This window comes from Oncorhynchus mykiss, chromosome 25 (assembly GCF_013265735.2).
Source record: "Oncorhynchus mykiss isolate Arlee chromosome 25, USDA_OmykA_1.1, whole genome shotgun sequence".
Lineage (NCBI taxonomy): Eukaryota > Metazoa > Chordata > Actinopteri > Salmoniformes > Salmonidae > Oncorhynchus > Oncorhynchus mykiss.
Genome location: NC_048589.1, coordinates 22,273,959 through 22,296,693, shown reverse-complemented (window position 1 = coordinate 22,296,693; position 22,735 = coordinate 22,273,959). Strand labels below are relative to the sequence as shown.

The 22,735-nt window shown below is 42.0% G+C and overlaps 1 protein-coding gene across 1 annotated transcript in view; it reads left to right on the top strand.

Annotated features, from left to right (window-relative positions):
* Positions 1–11: 11 nt before the first annotated feature.
* Positions 12–22,735, top strand: part of rtn1a (reticulon 1a) — a 46,171-nt gene continuing 23,447 nt past the window's right edge. The window contains exons 1-2 of the mRNA XM_021584949.2: positions 12–451; positions 22,008–22,724. Coding sequence (XP_021440624.2) covers positions 232–451; positions 22,008–22,724 — 937 coding nt within the window. The 5' untranslated portion in view covers positions 12–231. The remainder of the gene's footprint in view (positions 452–22,007; positions 22,725–22,735) is intronic.

Here is a 22,735-nt window from a genome sequence, read left to right as displayed (position 1 = left end):
GATGACGTCAGCTTTGAAGCGCTGAACTAAAACAATCAACCTCGCTCACTTGTGCTCTCGGGCTGTACCGCGTAGCAATTATAATTTTACAGTTTAAGTATACATTTGTAAAGGCAGTCGGCCTTCATAGCACATTTTCCTGTTTTATTCGTTTGACCAACCCACTATCCATTGTGTAGCCCGCGTTACAGCTTGTGGCTGTTATCTCTCGCGCAACCTCTCCCTAAAAGCATGTCTTCGAAGCCCAGCGACGAACTAGGTTCGGAAGGGAAATGGTTTGGGGACGATTATGAAAGAAATGGCCTGTTTGGAAGCACCCCACCCCGGTTTGATGAGCTACGTGAAGATTTAAAACCGAAAACCAGGGAGGAGACGAGCGACCTGGAAAAATTCCATCAATTTGAGGACGATGGGAAAAGGCCTCCCGTTGCTATGGAAACTACATCTACAGGTAAAGCGGTTTATCAATAACATTTATCTGATCACTTATAGACAACACTTGTTTTATATAGATATACATCGTGCGTAATTTAAACGAGTCTGTTCACATTTCTCATAGCAGACGATGCTATCACAAATACCTATTTTTTGGGGTGTAACATGTCTGAGATGCAACCTTCGTCATCGCAGTGTACCAGACATTCTGTACTTTCTCACGGAGTGAAAAGTTTAGTAGATCGAATCTACACCAGTCATGGGTTTGGCTGGGAAATGTACTTAAGTGCAAATAATGGAATCGATTTCCTATTAGTGGGTAACTACAGAATATAACAGAATTTGAACTTGGATAAAATACAATTCAAAACCGTTTATGGACTATGAAATCTAGGTCTACATAACATTGAAATGTCTTAGAGAAACAGGTCAACAGAACAAACTAAGAGAAGACAGCAAACAACAGTCCGGCTGTGACCTAGCCATGGGCCTAGCCCTTGATCATGACTCAGTTCCAGTACATTACACATAAGAGTCATTGGACGAAGGCGAGTTTTGTTAAGAGCCACTATGCTCTGAACATTAACACGCATCGCTTATCGTTATTGTTTTGGTAGCATAATGACCTTATCCTCCATATCACTGAGAAAACTTTTGTCAAAAATCAAAACGTTAAATGTATACACCATATGTAATGTATATATATATATATATATATATTATACTGTAATGTATACATACACCCTACCGTTCAAAAGTTTGGGGTCACATAGAAATGTCCTTGTTATTTAAAGAAAATATAATTTTTGTCAATTTTTATGGAATATCTACATAGGCAAACAGAGGCCCATTATCAGAAACCATCACTCCTATGTTCCAATGGCATGTTGTGTTAGCTGATCGAAGTTTATCATTATAAAAGGCTAATTGATCATTAGAAAACCCTTTTGCAATTATGTTAGCACAGCTGAAAACTTGTCCTGAAGCAATAAACTTCAGGACAACAGTTTAGGCCAGCATCCCAGAGTCGCTTCTTCATTGTTGACATTGTGACTGGTGTTTTGCGGGTACTATTTAATGAAGCTGCCAGTTGAGGACTTGTGAGGCGTCTGTTTCTCAAACTAGACACTCTAATGTACTTGTCCTCTTGCTCAGTTGTGCACCGGGGCCTCCCACTCCTCTTTCTATTCTGGTTAGAGACAGTTTGAGCTGTTCTGTGAAGGGAGTAGTACACAGCGTTGTATGAGATCTTCAGTTTCTTGGAAATTTCTGGCATGGAATAGCCTTAATTTCTCAGAACAAGAATAGACTGATGAGTTTCAGAAGAAAGTTATTTGTTTCTGGCCATTTTGACCCTGTATCGAACCCACAATTGCTGATGCTCCAGATACTCATCTACTCTAAAGAAGGCCAGTTTTATTGCTTCTTTAATCAGAAACAGTTTTCAGCTGTGCTAACATAATTGAAAAAGGGTTTTCTAATGATCAATTAACCTTTTAAAATTATAAACTTGGATTAGCTAACACAACGTGCCATTGGAACACAGGAGTGATGGTTGCTGATAATGGGCCTCTGTACGCCTATGTAGATATTACATTTAAAAAATCTGCAGTTTCCAGCTACAATAGTCATTTACAACATTAACAATGTCTATACTGTATTTCTGATCAATTTGACATTATTTTAATGTACAAAACATTTGCTTTTCTTTCAAAAACAAGGACATTTCTAAGTGACCCCAAACTTTTGAACAGTAGTGTATATATTATATACTGTATAGGGTTAGTGTTCCCAAACGGACATATCTCCATGTTACTACACGGGTTTATGGAAAACCGAGAGACCACTTGTGATAATTAGCTATATGGCAATTTCCCGAACACCTGTGTGTAACGGAAGAAGGCCGCCAGAAAAGTTGTCGCTGAAAAATACTGTCATCTGCAACTCTGATAAAGCCGGTTAAAACAGTGTACAGTAAGTTTGTATTTTGCATTTGTGAAATTATGTTGATGTGACATGAAAGTAAAGGGCTTTATGTTTCTAGAACCGTATCGCAATTGAGAATTTGAGTCAACCTCTGAAAATAACATAATAAGGTACTTGCAGCTTAAGGAGTAATGGTAACGTTAGTCTCCTTAAGAGTACATCTTGGGCTAGCCATTGGCCTAGTAGGCTACAAACATTGGTAGGGTACAGTCCTTTTACTACATTTTATTCAAGCTAGGGACAACACACTGCATAGCTATATCACTAGAATGTTAAACTGAAAGTTTAAAAATATATTCCTTTAAATCAGCACTATATGCCTTTTTGTTGTGTCTGCATAACAAGCTTTTACTGAAAATGTTAGCTCCAAAGGCCTGCATTTCCAAAATAGTCCTAATTGTTTGTTTACAAAGGCAGTCTGCCTAGAATACAATCAGTCACTCACATCTTAAGCACTGTTGGGTAGGTTACTCTAAATGTAATCTGTTACAGTTATTAGTTACCTGTCCAAAATTGCAATCAGTAACGTAACTTTTGGATTACCCAAACTCAGTAACTTAATTGGATTACTTTCCCCTTTAAGAGGCTAGCTTCTAGTCCCGTGGCTAGTACCAAACTAACTTCATCGGACTGAGTCCCACTACAAAACCACAGTGACAGATGGTGTGGATGGCAAGACAACGCAATGACAACGTGCTGTCTGCCTGTTCCTGGCTCTCCCCACCATCCACTGACCTCAATCAAGCCATTAACTTTTTCAACCTTTCAATCTCTTCACCGTTGATCTACAGATGATGACTAAATGTTGTTTACATTTTCTTTATGTGATGAATAGCGCTATAAAAGTTGAATAAATTATTATTTTTAAACAGACTTGGCGTGTCATCATAGTGGTCTCTGGCTGTGGTCAGACTCACTTAGTTGCAACAAACTTACATTTGTTCCTTTTTTCAGTGCTGATTTATTTGTATGTTATTGAGAAAACATAAATGTGTCATAATGTATTTTTCTTTCTAAATGTAAAAGTAATCCAAGAAGGAATTATCCCTTCTCACAAGTAACTGTAATCAGATTACACATTTTTTTCTGGTAATGTAACTGATTCATTTTTTTGTTGTAATCAGTTATTCCCCAACCCTGAACCTTATCACCTTATCACACATGTTAATGAGGTTGGGTAGCATTGATTAAGCAGTGTGCTGTTGCACCTCAAAGCAGTGTTTTTGTGGGAGCATCATTCATGCTTCTGTTCTAAGTCCATTACCCTCTTCAGCAGAGTTCAGCCTATGCTGCTATTTTTAATTCTGGAGAAACAGCTCACCATCCACTTGGAGAGTAGGGAACTGGAGCCCTGCACTTTCATTTTGATTCACAGTTCCTCTGAAATATTCATAAGGTGGTGTTTCAAATCCCAGCTCTCTTCTTAACCCAGGCCTTTTCCTTAGATCTTTCAGCACTGTAATTTCGTTTTTTGAGATGGCAAGCACATTTTTTCTACGTAAACAGAGAGGCATCTAGGCCTGTAATCTGATTTAATGCAGTGTCTTAGTAAACGTGGCATTAAATATCAGTGTTTAAAAAAACATTGTTTTTGTTGTTGTGTGGAAAATGAAGTTGTCTTCTAAACATGGCTTCAGTTCAGACAGCCTGCTAGATTCTTTGCCCTAATGGCAAGATAAACATATATTTTTTTAACTAGGCAAATCAGTTAAGATCAAATTCTTATTTACAATGACGGCCTACCGGAGAACAGTGTGTTAACTGTTTTGTTCAGGGGCAGAACAACAGATTTTTACCTTGTCAGCTTGGGGATTTGGTCCAGCAACCTTTCAGTTACTGGCCCAACGTTCTAACCACTAGGCTACCTGCCTCCCCAGGTTCACGTGAATGGTTTACTCACTCTGTGGCTTCACAGCTCAAGTCAGAGGATGGACCTGTTCCCAAACTCGCACACACACACACACACACACACACACACACAATGCATGCATGCAGTCACACATGCACTCATGCGTGCACATACACAAAGCAGCCATTTCAAAATCATCAAAAGGGAAATAACTACCTTTTAGCCTTGCCTATAACATAGAAACACTCTGTTGTGACACTTGTGGTATTGGTAGGCACAGTGTGGATCTTTTCAGAGCTAGGCTGCTTTCAAATACTGTAGGCAGACACTGGACAGCCAGGTCTACAATAGTGTCGGGAACAAAGGGGCAGAGAAGTGAACCCCAGATCGCGGGTGTGAAATGCAAACACCCTATGCATTGCGCCAATAGGGTTAACTCGCTTGCTGGGAATTGTAACATGGCTCATATAGAGGGGATGATACAATAGCCTTTGGACAGAAAAGCCCTAGCCTGTTCTGACCTGTCTAGGACCCTGGCCCTGACCCTATCCACGCAACAATGTACTCACACAGATTTCACTCTCGCCTGTAGATATCATGCTCCAATCTTTGTTGTATCACACGATTTTCTCAAGAAAATTCAACTGCATACTTCTCGGACCACATAACTCACAGAACCTCAGAGTGAGGCTACTGTACATTAGGCCCCTCCCATTTCCAGTAGCTGACCTCAGCTACACATATTAAATTGCAGCAGCAGAACTTGAGAAGAATAACCGTGAACCATACAGCATGCCTGTTCTCCTCTAGGCTAAGTGATACCCAATCATCCCCGCCCTCTGCACATAGAGATGTTGCACACAAATATCTAATACAGATAAAAAAAAAACTATGTAGTAATGATGAGCAGGATGTCGCTCCATCCAGAATTCTGACCAGATCGGACTACGCTGTGAAATGCTCATGAGGATATCGCTCCACTTGTTCATTTATATGCATCTAATGGGTTCCCCTGCCCTCTGGGGTAGACAAAACAAACAAACACATTGTGCAGAAAGTGAGAGAATTCTGGCATTTCTTCTGTCTCTGTGAATATTGTATGTTTTGAAGTCTGTGTTTGATATTCTGAGATTTTTTTAAAGGAATAGGACTGTTCCACTGTACACAGTGAAAGACACATTTTACTCTCTGAAGATTAAAGGTATTAGGTTAATAGTACACATTCCCTTTACATGTCTCCTATCCAGACAAGCACACCAATCATTGTTCACTAGCCACATTTTGACACAGTGACTCAGGGGTTGCTAGTCCCTCCTCTTCTGCATCTCAGCATAAAGCATGAGACATGATGTCTACTGTCTGGGACTTTTCCATAGTTAGGAGAGAGGAAGCACTTACAGGCTTACTACATCACTCGCGTCGCGTGCATTGCAAAATAAATGTAGAAATCTATGTTATTCAATTATTGCACCCACACTGCTCGTCTGCGTTGACAAGGGCTAAAATAGAAGTCAGTTCTATTTCTGACACAGATCGCACTGCAAGTCCTGCCTCTCCCATCTCCTCATTGGTTTATAGAAGCAGGTACCCACATGCCATCTCCTCATTGGTTATACCCACGTGAGTGACTGAAAGACGAACGAAGTCAGTGGCGGTAATGCAACTGATTTATAAAAGCTGCCAATCCCAATATAAAGTCCAGAGAAGAAAAGGCTTAGAAGGAGGAGAGATGACTAGAAATGATTCGGTTGACTGTTTTATGTGTGGATTAATTGTCGGTGTAGAGGACCTTGTGCATTTCAGGTAAAATAACAACTCAATGTTTATATCCCAGGACAAATTAGCTACCAACAGCAAGATAGCTAAAAAGGACAAATTATATAGCAAGTGCAAGCTAGCTAGCTAAATTGCCATAAATGTTTAATGCTTTTTGACCTGTCCCCAAATTAATATAATTGGTGCAGAATTTGTTTTGATATTTTAACCTGTGTCGTGATCACGTTTGGTGTGGGGGGACAAAATACATTTATGCACGATGGTGCACGCGCGCAGCTGGTTTGGGTTCCATGTTAGGCCTACAGTACATGTTCATCAACCAGGGAGATCTCTGCTCTTATTCCCAGAGACCCAAAAGTCCTGCGATGTTGCTGGGAGGAAGGATAATGAAGATGCAATAAACTGTGCTGCTAGTGTCTCTGCCTGTGCTGCCTCATAAAAACACTTGGGCCCCTCTGCCTGTCCTGTTTCTTGCCAGACTGCCTTCCAATCTCATTCATCTTCTTCAGCTTCCAGGGCCAATTAGCTAATGCTGAGGGAAGGACACAGATAAAGGAACGAAGGAGAGGTTCATGAAACTTCCACTCCAGGGACAACACAGAATGTCAGCTGTCGTGAACTGTGGACCTAATTAGATTCTTCTCCAAATATTTTTCTATCCCCCCCACAGACAACGATGTGCTATCTTTGAATCGAGCCTAATGCTTTCTCAAACCTTCTCACTGTCAGTGTGCATGGTTCTCCCCAGGATTTTTGAAGAAGTTGGTGCTGCTGAGTACGGCAAGTTTATGTTTATTCTTTATTTTTTTTTACACCTGTAACTGCCATTTCCAGCAATCTAGAGCAATAATATAACAAAAAATAGGTGGCACAGTCAGTCCACACAGTGGCTTTATAAAAAAAGATGTACAGAGATAGATGTGACATGATTGTATTTGAATTGCTCAATAGCACTAGGCCTCTCTCAACACTCAACTCTGTCCACATTGGTTGGTAGTTGGATGCAGAGGGATGTTGGCAGTCAGTGGACTCCAACCACTGTCCTCAGCATTTAGTCCAAATTTAATAGACTGGGGACAAAAAAAGACACTAATTTGTGCATGTTGTCCTACGTGTCCTTTGTGTATGTGTGTGCTGTCCTTGAGTGCATGGCATGTGTGTCTTGGCTATAAATGAAAGTGAAGTGAGACAATAAAATAGTTAATTGACAACTGGGCTACAAAGCTGGCAGGTTGTAGACACTCAGTCTGGAGCTTCAAATAATCTATCCTCACCATTCCACTCAGGCAAGGACTTTGCCAGGATCAATAAATGACAGGTGGCACTGGCAACCAAAGCTTACATTGACTTCACAACTTGAATACAATAGGGCTTATTGCATGTAGGCTGACTGTTTTTATAGATTTTTCTCATCCCAATTGACAATAACAATTTTCTGCCTGTCCAGCCATAATGGGCGTTTAAAAAGATGGTGGATAAACATAATATTTTTACAGTTATTGTATGCCATGGATCAATCTTAATGCCCTGATATCAATAGTTCATTTGCAGTTATATACCCTGACTTACCTCTCAGCTGCCTACCTATTGACCTTCAGTATTAATACCCCCGTTGTCACTTTTGAGCAACTTCTATTTGCTGTGTTTGTGAAACCTCTTGCTTACTTCAATTCAACGTCTCTGTTTCTTTCTTCCCCTTTCTCATTGTCACCCTCTTATCTGCCTGAGGTTTCCGTTTGAAGAACCCTAATGTAAGGCCCCTCTCGCCCTGTTTGTCTGGTTTGCTGGAGAGGACTCTTGAAAAGAAATACCACACTGGTTGAACATGGAAAAACAGTAGCACGTATACTGTTCAGTGTTTATCCAGGTTCGCATACAGTATAAACACTGGCTGTACAGTGTAAGCCTACATTCACTTTTCAGTTACTGTCATTCAACGTGACGTCATTCTAGTAATTATAGCATTGTACAGTAAAGTTGAACAACAGTGTCTGTAAAACACTAAGTTAATTTGAAAGTCAATACAAGTAGAGGAAGAACCATGATGGCAGTTTATTAAAAGGCCTTCCTGCTCCAGAGCGATGCTGATGCAGCACAGCATCTCCTATGCCCCCCTCAGGGCCAGGAGGCTGCATGGAGGTGGTAGTGGAGAGGTTTAGGGAGTGGGGCTCCTGGGAGCTAGAGGGGAACTGACAGTTCTGTGTGCAACTGCAAGACATTAGGAAAACAAACCAAGACTCGACATTAACTCTTTGATTTCAAATCCCCTTGATAGTTGTTTTGATTGTTGTTATTTTAGAAATATCAAATTAGCGCAGCCAAACACAATAGAGAAAGATCAACATCGAAGACCACTATCATTATCCTGAGATCAATGGCAGAGTCTTGTGGAATGACTGCATTGGGCCACATGCAGTTCATCGAACCTCTACTTCCAAGCCTATACAGTACATGTAATACTCAATACTTTAGATGTCATCTATTATCACGTTTGTCTCCAGCCACATAATGAGAGAAGCCTAGTGTAGCAGCTATTGCCAGGGTGCATTAGGTGAATAGCTGCGTTGCCTGTGTGTAGGGGTCATTTCCATAAAAAAAATAGCCATGACCACCAACAAGTGAAGTTCATAGGAGCATATCAAATGAAAGCTAAGAATAAACATTTTTGAAATTAAAGTATACATTTTTCTAACATTTTACATCCTAAAAAATGTGGAATAAGTACAGACTTTGATTTCTGGTCAAATAGATGGCAAAGGAGTGTTAGACAACATTTACCAGCAAACATCTTAAACATCAAAACACAGTAATGTTGAATTAAAGGCCCCTACCAACTAATCAACACTTATTTATTTTTGGATAAATGACTTACCTTCTGTAAGTTTAAGAAACATTACAGTGTGCCTTGTAATTCCGTTACCAAAAACCCACATATCTTTAAGATATTTTGTCATTTCTCTCCCATATTAGATTAGACGTTTGAGTAGAGAGGATAATGAAAGTTCACATAAGTATCAAGTAAAGGTAGACCTATCAATTAGTTAGTGTTTACTAATACCAAGTTTGTTTATGAAGTCTTACGTGATTAAAACTCATAATTCTGTTACCAAGTCGGTAACGGAATTACTGCCATTTTTTTTCCTCTTTCTGTCATGCGTGCTCCCTCTTCGGCCTCTAGGTCACCAGGCTGCTCGTTATGGCGCACACCTGTCATCATCGATACGCGCTTTATGACAATCACCTGGACTCCATCACCTGCCCTATATATGTCACTCCCTTTGGTTCTGTCACGCTGGTATGAATGATTCAGGAGACAGACGCAGGAATGCGTGATAGTTTTTGTTATAATACCCCAAATTACGGTGTGCCGTGTAAAGGCACGGGGACGAAGACCAAACAGACACGTATACAAAACACAGGGTTGAAACCCCAAACAAAAGAGCGAGGAGTACCTCGAATAAATAACACACGCGCACGATGATGAACACACTGGACGAGACCTGTAATCATCTGCGCAATCCACAATGGCACGAAAGCCCAGGACACACATCGCAGGTACTCACACGCACCAACGGACATGGTGAACAAAGGGCGCACTACTAATCAGTGGGAATGGGGGCCAGGTGTTCGCAATGAAAGTACCAGAGGGATCCGTGACAGGTTCCTTCCCCAGGCGTCATTGTTTCTGTTTCATTTTCATTTCTGTGTACTGTTAGTGTTTCTTGTTTTCCATTATGTTTTGTTTATTAAAACACTCCCCGAACTTGCTTCCCGACTCTTAGAGCACATCGTTACACTTTCTGTCATCTGGTGGTCAAAAGCAAGACTGTGAAAACAGTCTGGATATCCTCTCACACTCCCTCTCTCTCTCTCTCTCTCTCTCTCACTCTCACTCTCACTCTCACTCTCTCTCTGCCGCTGTCTCTCATTCTTCTCTCTCGCTACAGTTAACGCCACCTCTCTGGGCTCTTATTGACTTGCTGTAACGAGCATCCTTCGGTTGGACCAAATCTGAACCAATCATAGATGTAGATGTTTCACAAGTTTGAACACTACAGTAGAGCACAATAAAGTAGAGTACAGTATAATGTACTGAACTCTACTTTACTGGCTGTACTGTGTGATGTCCAAACTTATGAAATATAGATGTCTATGATTGTTTCAGATTTGGTCTGGTCCGGACCAACCAAATGTGGTCTTGTTTGGGGGCGTAGCTCATTACAATAATACCCGTGTGTAGAATAATACCCAAATATGTAGGATATTGCATATTTCTATCGTTCTTTACCTATCATCAGGAAAATAATGATATTCATATCATATTATGCATTTCTATACAGTACAGATCTGGGACTTGTGCATAGAGTTATATGGTTTATGAGGCATATGTTTGGCATACATACATTTTCAAGTGAAAAATTGAGTCAAAGCGTATGATTTATTTAAATGTGTTATCCACTCAGAAGCATGATTATGTTATGTGGCAAATTCTGAAAAGAGAATTCCCTTGCTGTCACATCTGATCCAGTCTGAATGAACTGAAGCGCTTGCTTTGTCTTGTGGGGGTTTTTCAATGTCTGACTGTCTGGGTGCTGCTGCTGCGCCACAATGTCCACTGCTGCTGTATGCTGATGTGGCTCAGTAGACCGCTTCCCTGTCTGTCTCAGCAGACTCTTATTGCCACTGCTGCCCTGATGTCTGTCTGCTGAACACTCAGCCCATCTATTCTCATCATTCTGCATCTTAGACGCCTCTGCGGGTCGTAAGCAAGTAACCGCTCAGCGCTACCACTGTCAGACTCTAGAGCAGCCAGCGGTGTGGAGACAGAATATGGGGGGTGCGTGTGACCCACTGCCATGAATCAACGGGACTTCTGCAACCAGTTCCAGAGGTCACCTCTGTTCACAGTATGTTGTCTTTATGAGTCCCGAGTCCTGTCCAATTCTGTATAGTTAATTTGACCCCGTCTAGTAGCTTATGCTTCTGTTGTTGTCAGGGGGATAGCAGTATGGGCCTACAGGGGGGAAAGGAGAGCCATAAGAGGATTATACATTAGGAGCCTGACTTGCTGTCAGTATGGCTTCATGAACCCTATTGAACTCTAGAAACCACAGCAACAGCTGTTCCCATCTGCTTTAGGAACAGCCTGGTGATGCTCAGACACTTCATGTGCTGCCTTGTCTACTCTATTTAACAGAATATTATCTACTGCAGTGTGTCAAAGGGCTGCCATGTTGCTCTGCTTAGGAACTCACCATGTTTTTTCATCTAGTGTTTTGTCTCGTGTCTCTGCATCATTGGTTTAGCCTAGTGTTCATGACATTGTGTTTTGTATGATGTATTGTTAAGGACATTGTAGACATTTTCTAATGCCATGAGAAGAGGGAGCAGGTCCAGCAGGGACAACAGAACAGGGGGAAAGGAGTCGGCCATTCAAGGAAAGATGGGGAGGAGGGTTACAAAGGGTCGGAAACTTTCCAGTAAATTTCCTGCATTTCTCCGGAAGTTAAGCCTGGGAATTTTGCTTAAATTCATTAAAAAACGTAGCTTATAACAGTGAACCTTTTTTGTGGGATACATATAAGGCAATTCTAGGTCTTGTAGCATATTGTGGTTAACTATCCCCAATTCAATGGCATTGCATTTCTCTGCATGCACAGTGCATTCTTCCATCACATGTGCAGCTGATTCTCAAGATCTTGCACACTAATGAGATGCTATTGAGCCCACACCACTACACTGTCTGAGCCAAGGACCACATGCTTTCTGGTAAGTTTTGATTACAATACTGGGTGGGGTGAATATATTTTATATGACCTACATGATTTTTTGTCGACTAGTAAATAGTAGCCTACAGAAAAGTGTGTTTAAATCATTTCTAACTTGGTAACAACAATTAACTAGCAGAAATTGTTAACATGTGGGTTTTAGATTGCTTGAGCCTGCTAACTGAGGAGTATTAATTCACCTATTTCCATACATGTTACATTTTAAAATTGTATCTTACAAAGGAGTTGTTTAATCAAACTGCGTAACTATTTATCTGTACATGGAATCTTATTTTATTTTTTGACACATTTTTTTCTAATCTTTACAGGAAAATGCCACGAGCACTATCTGATGTGTGGAGACATTTCACTGCAGCTAATGTAGAAGGAAAAACAGTGTACATTTGCAAATACTGTGCCAAATCATATGTGAAGAATGCAACAAAGATGCAGAATCATCTGGCCAAGTGCATAACGTTCTCTCAGCGCTCACAACAAGCAACCTCTGACAAAAGTCCCTCTACTTCTATTCAAGGTGAAAATGATGAATCAGACACCTTATCGATAGCAACAGCTCATGGTCCTCCAAAAATCAGAAGTTTTCTTTGACTCTGAACTGATTCCCCTCTGATGCTCACAGGCAATGTAAGCATAAGATCACCTCCCAGCTGCCCACTGCACTGAGGCTAGGAAACACTGTCACCACCGATAAATCTACAATAATCAAGTTTTTCAAGAAGCATTTTTCTACAGCTGGCCATGCTTTCCACCTGGCTATCCCTACCCCGGTCAACAGCTCTGCACTCCCCACAGAAACTTGCCCAAGTCTCCCCCATTTCTCCTTCACCCAAATCCTGATGTTCTGAAAGAGCTGCAAAATCTGGACCCCTACAAATCATCTGGACCCTCTCTTCCTAAAATTATCTGCCGCAATTGTTTCAACCCCTATTACTAGCCTGTTCAACCTCTCTTTCATATCGTTGGAGATCCCTAAAGATTGGAAAGCTGCCGCAGTCATCCCCCTCTTCAAAGGGGGAGAAACTCTAGACCCAAACTCTTACAGACCTATATCTATCCTACCCTGTCTTTCTAATGTCTTCGAAAGCCAAGTTAGCAAACAGGTCACCGACCATTTCAAATCCCAAATCCAAATCCCACCGTACCTTCTCCGCTATGCAATCTGGTTTCCAAGCTGCACCTCAGCCACGCTCAAGGTCCTAAATGATATCATAACTGCCATCGATAAGAGACAATACTGTGCAGCTGTATTCATCAACCTGGCCAAGGCTTTCGAGTCTGTCAATCACCGCATTCTTATCGGCAGACTCAACAGCCTTAGTTTCTCAAATGACTGCCTCGCCTGGTTCACCAACTACTTCTCTGATAGAGTTCAGTGTGTCAAATCGGAGGGCAACACTCCTTCCTTGGCCTCCAACTGCTCTTAAACGCTAGTAAAACTAAATGCATGCTCTTCAACCGATCGCTGCCCGCACCCGCCCACCTGTCTAGCATCGCTACTCTGGACAGTTCTGACTTAGAATATGTGGACAACTACAAATACCTAGGTGTCTGGTTAGACTGGAAACTCTCCTTCCAGACTCACATTAAGCATCTCCAATCCAAAATTAAATCTAGAATCAGCTTCCTATTTCGCAACAAAGCATCCTTCACTCATGCTGCCAAACATACCCTCGTAAAACTGACTATCCTACCGATCCTTGACTTTGGTGATGTCATTTACAAAATAGCCTCCAACACTCTACTCAGCAAATTGGATGTAGTCTATTACAGTGCCATCCGTTTTGTTACCAATGCCACATATACTACCCACCACTGCGACCTGTACGCTCTCGTTAGAGGGCCCTCGTTTCATATTCGTCGCCAAACCCACTGGCTCCAGGTCATCTGTAAGTCTTTGCTAGGTAAAGCCCCGCCTTATCTCAGCTCACTGGTCACCATAGCAGCACCTACCCGTAGCACGCGCTCCTGCAGGTATATTTCACTGGTCATCCCCAAAGCCAACTCCTCCTTTGGCTGCCTTTCCTTCCAGTTCTCTCCTGCCAATGACTGGAACGAATTGCAAATATCACTGAAGCTGGAGTCTTATATCTCCCTCACTAACTTTAAGCATCAGCAGTCAGAGCAGCTTTCCGATCATTGCACTTGTACATAGCCCATCTGTAAATAGCCCACCCAACTACCTCATTCCCATATTGTTATTTATTGTTTGCTTCTTTGCACCCCAGTATCTCTACTTGCACAGTCATCTTCTGCACATCTATCACTCCAGTGTTTAATTGCTAAATTGTAGATATTTCGCCACTATGGCCTATTTATTGCCTTACCTCCCTAATCTTACTACATTTGCACACACTGTATATATACTTTTCTATTGTGTTATTGACTGTATGTTTGTTTGTCCCATGTGTAACTGTGTTGTTTGTGTTGCACTCCTTTGCTTTATCTTAGCCAGGTCGCATTTGTAAATGAGAACTTGTTCTCAACTGGCCAACCTGGTTAAATAAAGGTGAAATAAAAATAAATAAAAAATGTGTATTGGAAGAGATTTCTGAATGTTCTTCGCCCAGCGTACACCCCTTCAACCAAACATGCTTTATCTACTCATTTGCTGGATGCAGAGTTTCAACAGAGTTCAAGTAAAGGTCAAGCAAATCATAGAGAAAGTAGACTGTATTGCAATCATCTCTGATGGGTGGTCGAATGTTCGTGGGCAAGGAATAATTAACTACACCATCTTCACCCCTCAACCATTATTCGACAAGAGCACAGAAGGGACAACAGACACACTGGTCTCTACATTGCAGATGAGCTGAAGGCAGTCATCAATGATCTTGGACCACAGAAGGTATTTGCACTGGTGACAGACAATGTGAACATGAAGGCTGCTTGGTCTAAAGCCAAGGAAATTGTTAGGTATGTGAAGGGTTCATCAAGTAATATCAGCAATCTACCTCACCAAGCAAAGTGAGAAGAATAAGAGCACCACATTGAAGCTGCTCAGAAACACCCTTTGGGGTGGTGTTGTTGTCATGTTTGACAGTCTCCTGGAGGGGAAGGAGTCTCTCCAAGAAATGGCCGTATCACAGTCTGCCGATATGGAAAGCCCCGTCAAGGAGATCCTCCTGGATGATGCATTTTGGGAGAGAGTGCTAAGCAACCCGAAACTCCTGAAACCTATAGCAGTAGCCATTGCACAGATTGAGGGAGACAATGCCATCCTGTCTGATGTTCAGACTCTGCTCTGCAGTTCTGAAATACATCAAACTAAGTCGTTTTTTAAATTTATTTTGAAGGATTTAATCATTTGCAATTATGTCTACTTATTATATGGTAAAAGGTTTATCTTTCTGGCTCCAGATGATATGGTACATATATCCAATGCAAAACACATCTACATTTAAGTATTAATAATAATTTGCATATATTCCCGGTAATTCCCATATATTCCCGTTAATTCCCATATATTCCAGTTTATTCCCACGGAAGTTTCCACCTCTGAATATTCCCCAAAATGTGCAACCCTAATGGGGAGGGACGGGACATCCTGACCCGTAGGGTATTCAACCTACATCCTCTGGGGGAGCCTGAAGGTTCCTATGTAAATCCCCCATCCCCTCATCCTCACCTACCCCAGCAGCTGGATCTAGCCTATTTATAGAGATACTGCTGCCCAGTGAGAGGTAAAGAGTGGAGAGCAGCTCTGGGGAGCGAGGGGAGGCGCTCACAGCACAGTTAGTGGGGGAGTAAAACTAGGCTTTGCACTTAGCTGTGCAAACACAGCACACATTCCAGCAATGGGCCCCACTGTCTGTGCAAGCTGTGTGGGGCAATGCCACGGTAACAATGGGCCCCACTGTCTGTGCAAGCTGTGTGGGGCAATGCCACGGTAACGATGGGCCCTACTGTCTGTGCAAGCTGTGTGGGGCAATGCCACGGTAACGATGGGCCCCACTGTCTGTGCAAGCTGTGTGGGGCAATGCCACGGTAACAATGGGCCCCACTGTCTGTGCAAGCTGTGTGGGGCAATGCCACGGTAACGATGGGCCCTACTGTCTGTGCAAGCTGTGTGGGGCAATGCCACGGTAACGATGGGCCCCACTGTCTGTGCAAGCTGTGTGGGGCAATGCCACGGTAACAATGGGCCCCACTGTCTGTGCAAGCTGTGTGGGGCAATGCCACGGTAACAATGGGCCCCACTGTCTGTGCAAGCTGTGTGGGGCAATGCCATGGTAACAATGGGCCCCACTGTCTGTGCAAGCTGTGTGGGGCAATGCCACGGTAACGATGGGCCCCACTGTCTGTGCAAGCTGTGTGGGGCAATGCCACGGTAACAATGGGCCCCACTGTCTGTGCAAGCTGTGTGGGGCAATGCCACGGTAACGATGGGCCCCACTGTCTGTGCAAGCTGTGTGGGGCAATGCCACGGTAACGATGGGCCCCACTGTCTGTGCAAGCTGTGTGGGGCAATGCCACGGTAACGATGGGCCCCACTGTCTGTCCAAGCTGTGTGGGGCAATGCCACGGTAACGGCATTGCGCTTTGACTCAGTTTTTTTTCACTTTATGTGTGCCAAACTAAAACCATTGATTTTAGAAGTTTAACAAATCATACATAGGGTCTACTTTTCACAATTGCCACTGAAAAATGTACTAAAACTAATTTAATTGAAGAATGTAAACTTTGGTAACGTACAGTGCCTTGCGAAAGTATTCGGCCCCCTTGAACTTTGCGACCCTTTGCCACATTTCAGGCTTCAAACATAAAGATATAAAACTGTATTTTTTTGTGAAGAATCAACAACAAGTGGGACACAATCATGAAGTGGAATGACATTTATTGGATATTTCAAACTTTTTTAACAAATCAAAAACTGAAAAATTGGGCGTGCAAAATTATTCAGCCCCCTTAAGTTAATACTTTGTAGCGCCACCTTTTGCTGCGATACCAGCTGTAAGTCGCTTGGGGTATGTCTCTATCAGTTTTGCACATCGAGAGACTGAGATTTTTTCCCATTCCTCCTTGCAAAACAGCTCGAGCTCAGTGAGGTTGGATGGAGAGCATTTGTGAACAGCAGTTTTCAGTTCTTTCCACAGATTCTCGATTGGATTCAGGTCTGGACTTTGACTTGGCCATTCTAACACCTGGATATGTTTATTTTTGAACCATTCCATTGTAGATTTTGCTTTATGTTTTGTCTTGTTGGAAGACAAATCTCCGTCCCATTCTCAGGTCTTTTGCAGACTCCATCAGGTTTTCTTCCAGAATGGTCCTGTATTTGGCTCCATCCATCTTCCCATCAATTTTAACCATCTTCCCTGTCCCTGCTGAAGAAAAGCAGGCCCAAACCATGATGCTGCCATCACCATGTTTGACAGTGGGGATGGTGTGTTCAGGGTGATGAGCTGTGTTGCTTTTACGCCAAACATAACGTTTTGCATTGTTGCCAAAAAGTTCAATTTTGGTTTCATCTGACCAGAGCACCTTCTTCCACATGTTTGGTGTGTCTCCCAGGTGGCTTGTGGCAAACTTTAAACAACACTTTTTATGGATATCTTTAAGAAATGGCTTTCTTCTTGCCACTCTTCCATAAAGGCCAGATTTGTGCAATATACGACTGATTGTTGTCCTATGGACAGAGTCTCCCACCTCAGCTGTAGATCTCTGCAGTTCATACAGAGTGGTCATGGGCCTCTTGGCTGCATCTCTGATCAGTCTTCTCCTTGTATGGGCTGAAAGTTTAGAGGGACGGCCAGGTCTTGGTAGATTTGCAGTGGTCTGATACTCCTTCCATTTCAATATTATCGCTTGCACAGTGCTCCTTGGGATGTTTAATGCTTGGGAAATATTTTTGTATCCAAATCCGGCTTTAAACTTCTTCACAACAGTATCTCGGACCTGCCTGGTGTGTTCCTTGTTCTTCATGATGCTCTCTGCGCTTTTAACGGACCTCTGAGACTATCACAGTGCAGGTGCATTTATATGGAGACTTGATTACACACAGGTGGATTGTATTTATCATCATTAGTCATTTAGGTCAACATTGGATCATTCAGAGATCCTCACTGAACTTCTGGAGAGAGTTTGCTGCACTGAAAGTAAAGGGGCTGAATAATTTTGCACGCCCAATTTTTCAGTTTTTGATTTGTTAAAAAAGTTTGAAATATCCAATAAATGTCGTTCCACTTCATGATTGTGTCCCACTTGTTGTTGATTCTTCACAAAAAAATACAGTTTTATATCTTTATGTTTGAAGCCTGAAATGTGGCAAAAGGTCGCAAAGTTCAAGGGGGGCGAATACTTTTGCAAGGCACTGTAATTACAGTAAAATCTGCCTCAGGCTATTATGCAAACATGTTTTCCAAAAACGGTTAAATATCTGCTACCAATTAAGATTCAAAGATGTCTGCAGAAAGAATGGGGTATCAGCTGTGGCATGGCACCTTGAGTTTGAAAACATCTATTTTGATTATGGAACTACAGTAAGTAAAGTGGATTCACACCAGGTCACGGAATTATGGTAACGGAAAATTACATCATGGGTCCCTGGTCTGTACTACACAGAGATGCATAATTATGGATAGGAATGTCATTCTTATGTTTCACAAGTTTGGAAAGTGCAGCACAGTAGAGTACAGTGCAGTACAATACAGCATAGCAGAGTAGAGTTTGGTAGAGTACAGTACAATATACTGTATTCTACTCACTGTACTGTGCTATTCATAATTATGAAACATACTGTACGTCTATGATTGGTTCAAATTGGGTCCAGTCAGGTCGGTCTGTGGACCAGGGGGAACTGACAAGATGTCGACTTCTTTTCAACGTCCATGGATGTCCGGTGTCGGTCGGTGCTTATGGGTAGTAAGAGCTGAGGGAGGTGACATTAACTGGAGAGGAAGAGCGAGAGAGAGAGAGGGAAGGGTTGTCCAGACCCTCTTGGTTTGACCAGCAGGCAACAAAGACAAGGAATAGTTATGAGCTAAACATAACATATGCCAGAAGGGAGGACAGTAGCAGGTGACCCAATTCAGTTTCAGTAATTCCGTTACCAATTTGGTAATGGAATTACAAGTTTTAATCTCTTAATAATTCATAAACAAAATTTATATAATCAGTAAAATCACTATAGCTAATTGGTAGGTCTATCATTACTTGTTACTTCTGTGGACTTTTATCATCCTCCCTCATGAGGGAGAGAAATTAAATAATATCTTAAAGATATGCAAGTTTTGGGCAGTGGTGTAAAGTACTTATGTAAAAAATCTTTAAAGTACTACTGTAGTTTTTTGGAGGAAAATGTACTTCACTTTACTATTTATATTTTGGACAACTTCCTAATCAAAAATCACATTCCTAATTAAAAAATAATGTACTTTTTATTCCATACATTTCCCTGACACCCAAAAGTACTAGTTACATTTTGAATGCTGAGCAGGACAGGAAAATGGTCAAATTCACGCACTTACCAAGAGAACATTCCTTGTCATCCCTACTGCCTCTGATCTGGCGGAGTCACTAAACACAAATGCTTCATTTGTAAATGATGTCTGAGTGTTGGAATGTGCCCCTGCCTATCCGTAAAAAAAAATTTAAAAAAAGAATGATGCCGTCTGATTTGCTTAATATGAGGAATTTGAAATTATTTTTACTTTTACTTTTGATACTTAAGTATATTTAGGTAATTCAATTTACTTTTGATACTTAAGTATATTTAGGTAATTCAATTTACTTTTGATACTTAAGTTGATCTTAAGCTAAATACTTTTAGACTTTCACTCAAGTAGTATTTTTCACTCAAGTAGTATTTTCACTTTTACTTGAGTCATTTTCTATTAAGGTATCTTTACTTTTACTCAAGTATGACAATTGGGTACTTTTTCCACCACTAGTTTTTGGTGACGGAATTACAAGGTACAAGGCAATATTTCTTAAACTTACAGAAGGTAAACAATTTCTCCAAAACAGGATGAGTCGATATTAGTTGGTACTTGGCAGGGGCCTTTATGTCAACATTATTGTGTTTTGATGTATTCTGATGGTTTTAAGTCCCCTTTTCCATCTGCTCATCTAGAAATCAGAGCCTTTACTGATGCCTAATTTTTAAGATTGAAAAAGGTTGAATAATGTATCTATTTCTTCATTTCCCCCCAAAAAAGACTTATCTTAAGTAGATGCCACTTAATATAATGTTTACATACCCTACATTACTCATCTCATATGTATATACTGTACTCTATACCATCTACTGTATCTTCCCGTCTTTATGTAATACATGTATCACTAGCCACTTTAAACTATGCCACTTTTATGTTTACATACCCTACATTACTCATCTCATATATCTCATATACTGTACTCGATACCATCTACTGCATCTTGCCTATGCCGTTCTGTACCATCACTCATTCATATATTTTATGCACATATTCTTCATCCCTTTACACTTCTGTGTATAAGGTAGTTGTTGTGAATTGTTAGGTTAGATTACTCGTTGGGGCGGCAGGGTAGCCTAGTGGTTAGAGCGTTGGACTAGTAACCGAAGGGTTGCAAGTTCAAATCCCTGAGCTGACAAGGTACAAATCTGTCATTTTGCCCCTAAACAGGCACTGTTCCTAGGCCATCATTGAAAATAAGAATTTGTTCTTAACTGACTTGCCTAGTTAAATAAAGGTATAAAAATACTGCATTGTTGGAACTGGAAGTACAAGCATTTCGCTACACTAACATCTGCTAACCATGTGAAAAATAACATTTTGATTTGATTTGACACGCAATTTGATATGTTCCTATGAACTTCACATGTTGGTGCTCATGGGTAATTTTCAATGGAAATGCCCTGTGCAATAACTTTGCACAAAAATGTTGGCTGTCTCCACTGTAAATATTTTCTACTGAGGTCACTGAAACAAAATATTTAGTTTCACATTAAAAGCTTTGGACTTGCCGGTAGACGACACATGGAGGGTAACAAAAGATTACTCTTTCGTAACTACTGTTGTTGGGATGCCTTTGCATTTTGCAACGCTCTCATACTGTGGTAGCCTTCATGCCATACTGGACAGGCCGTACCGTAGGTGGAAAGTCACACAGAAAATGATAGGGTACAGTAGTATGTGTGTGTGCCTCAGTGACAATCGGCCATCTTGTCAGAGGAGATTTCTGAATACAAACGAGTGATGGGAATGGAAGGAGGAAGGAAGGAAGGTCCAAAAAATTGTCAAAGACTCCAGTCACCCAAGTCACAGACTGTTCTCTCTGCTACCGCAAGTCAAGCAGTACCGGAGCGCCAAGTCTAGGTCCAAAAGGCTCCTTAACAGCTTCTACCTCCAAGCCATAAGAGTCCTGAACAACTAATCAAATGGCCACCCGGACTATTTACATTGACACCCCCGTTCCCCCTTTGTTTTTACACTGCTGCTACTCACTGTTTATTATCAATGCATAGTCACATTACCCCTACCTACATGTAAAATTACCTTGACTAACCTGTACCCCCGCACATTGACTCGGTACCAGTACCCCATGTATACAGCCTCGTTATTGTTATTTTATTGTGTTACTGTTTATGTAATTTTTTTTTTTTTTTTAATTTAAAAAATATATTTTTTCTATTTCTTGAACTGTATTGTTGGTAAGCATTTCACGGTAAAGTCTACACCTGTTGTATTCAGTGCATGTGACAAATAAAATACAATTGTTTTTGAATGCAGAACCCATCCCCCGTACCTCAGTCTGAGGATTTTTAGCTGGCGGGATGAGTTTTGGGGTTTGAACAATCCCCCTTTGTATGGCTCAGGGCACAAGTACCCTCTGTTAGTGCTGCATCACTGATCTGCACCGCCAGCAGATCTCCCAACTGATTCCCATACTCTCCCTACGATCCCACACATCTCCACTATCAGGCCTGGAGTACACATATGTAACATAATCTTGTTATTATTGTCAATTCAACATTGCAACTTGATTGGAACGTGTTTTGAAGAATTTCAACTCTAACGCAGCATTGTCATATTTGCCCCAGTTCACTGTTGACTGAAATATATCAATGACATGTTATGTTGCCTGTGATGCTATCTTCTGCCTATTTCATCTATCCACTTTTCCATTTGTTTAAGTTTGCCTTATCCAATTGAGGTCTGTGATTAAATCCACTGTCCATCCTCTCCTTCTAGGTGACGCCTTGTCTGACCTATTCCAGAAGCCCATGAGTGATGATGGTGACCTGTACACCTCACTCCTGTCCAATCAGAGCCATCCCTCAGGCCGGGATGCCTCTTACCTGTCTGATGATCTGAAGCTCTCCTCTGGCCCCTCCTCCCAGGACACCTTCGACTCCTACAGCATCTTTGGTTCCTCCAACACCAAGACGATCACTGACCTGGTTGATGAGATGCCCAAGTCCCTGCTGGGGGGCTCCGAGTCGAAGACCGAGGCCTACAACTACATGGATATCAGCCATGGTGATGACGTCCACAACCAGCACCAGAGCCAGGGGCCCCTGCATAGCCTAGTAGACACTGGGCTGTCTAGCTTGGACTCCCTGGGAGGCTACATGGATAAGAGCCCTGCAGAACTCGAGGAGGAGGAAGAGGAAGAGAACCTGGGCCCGGCGCTTGACTCGCACTCCTTCCCTTACGTAGAGGAGCCTTCTGAGGATGAGGAGCTGTCTGACTACCGCTCCTACCGTAACCTGGGCACCCCTCAGACCGCTAGCCCTGTGAAGATCACCCTGACCGAGTCCCACCCCCCTGCTTCTGCCAAACCCACCCCCCCGCAGGCCAATGTGTCTGACAACATCCTCAGCCTGGGCCTGCAGGGCGTTCCCACGGTTACACTCTCTGAGCCAGAGGACGACAGCCCCAACTCCTCCCCCAATGCATCCCCAACAGGTAGCTATCAC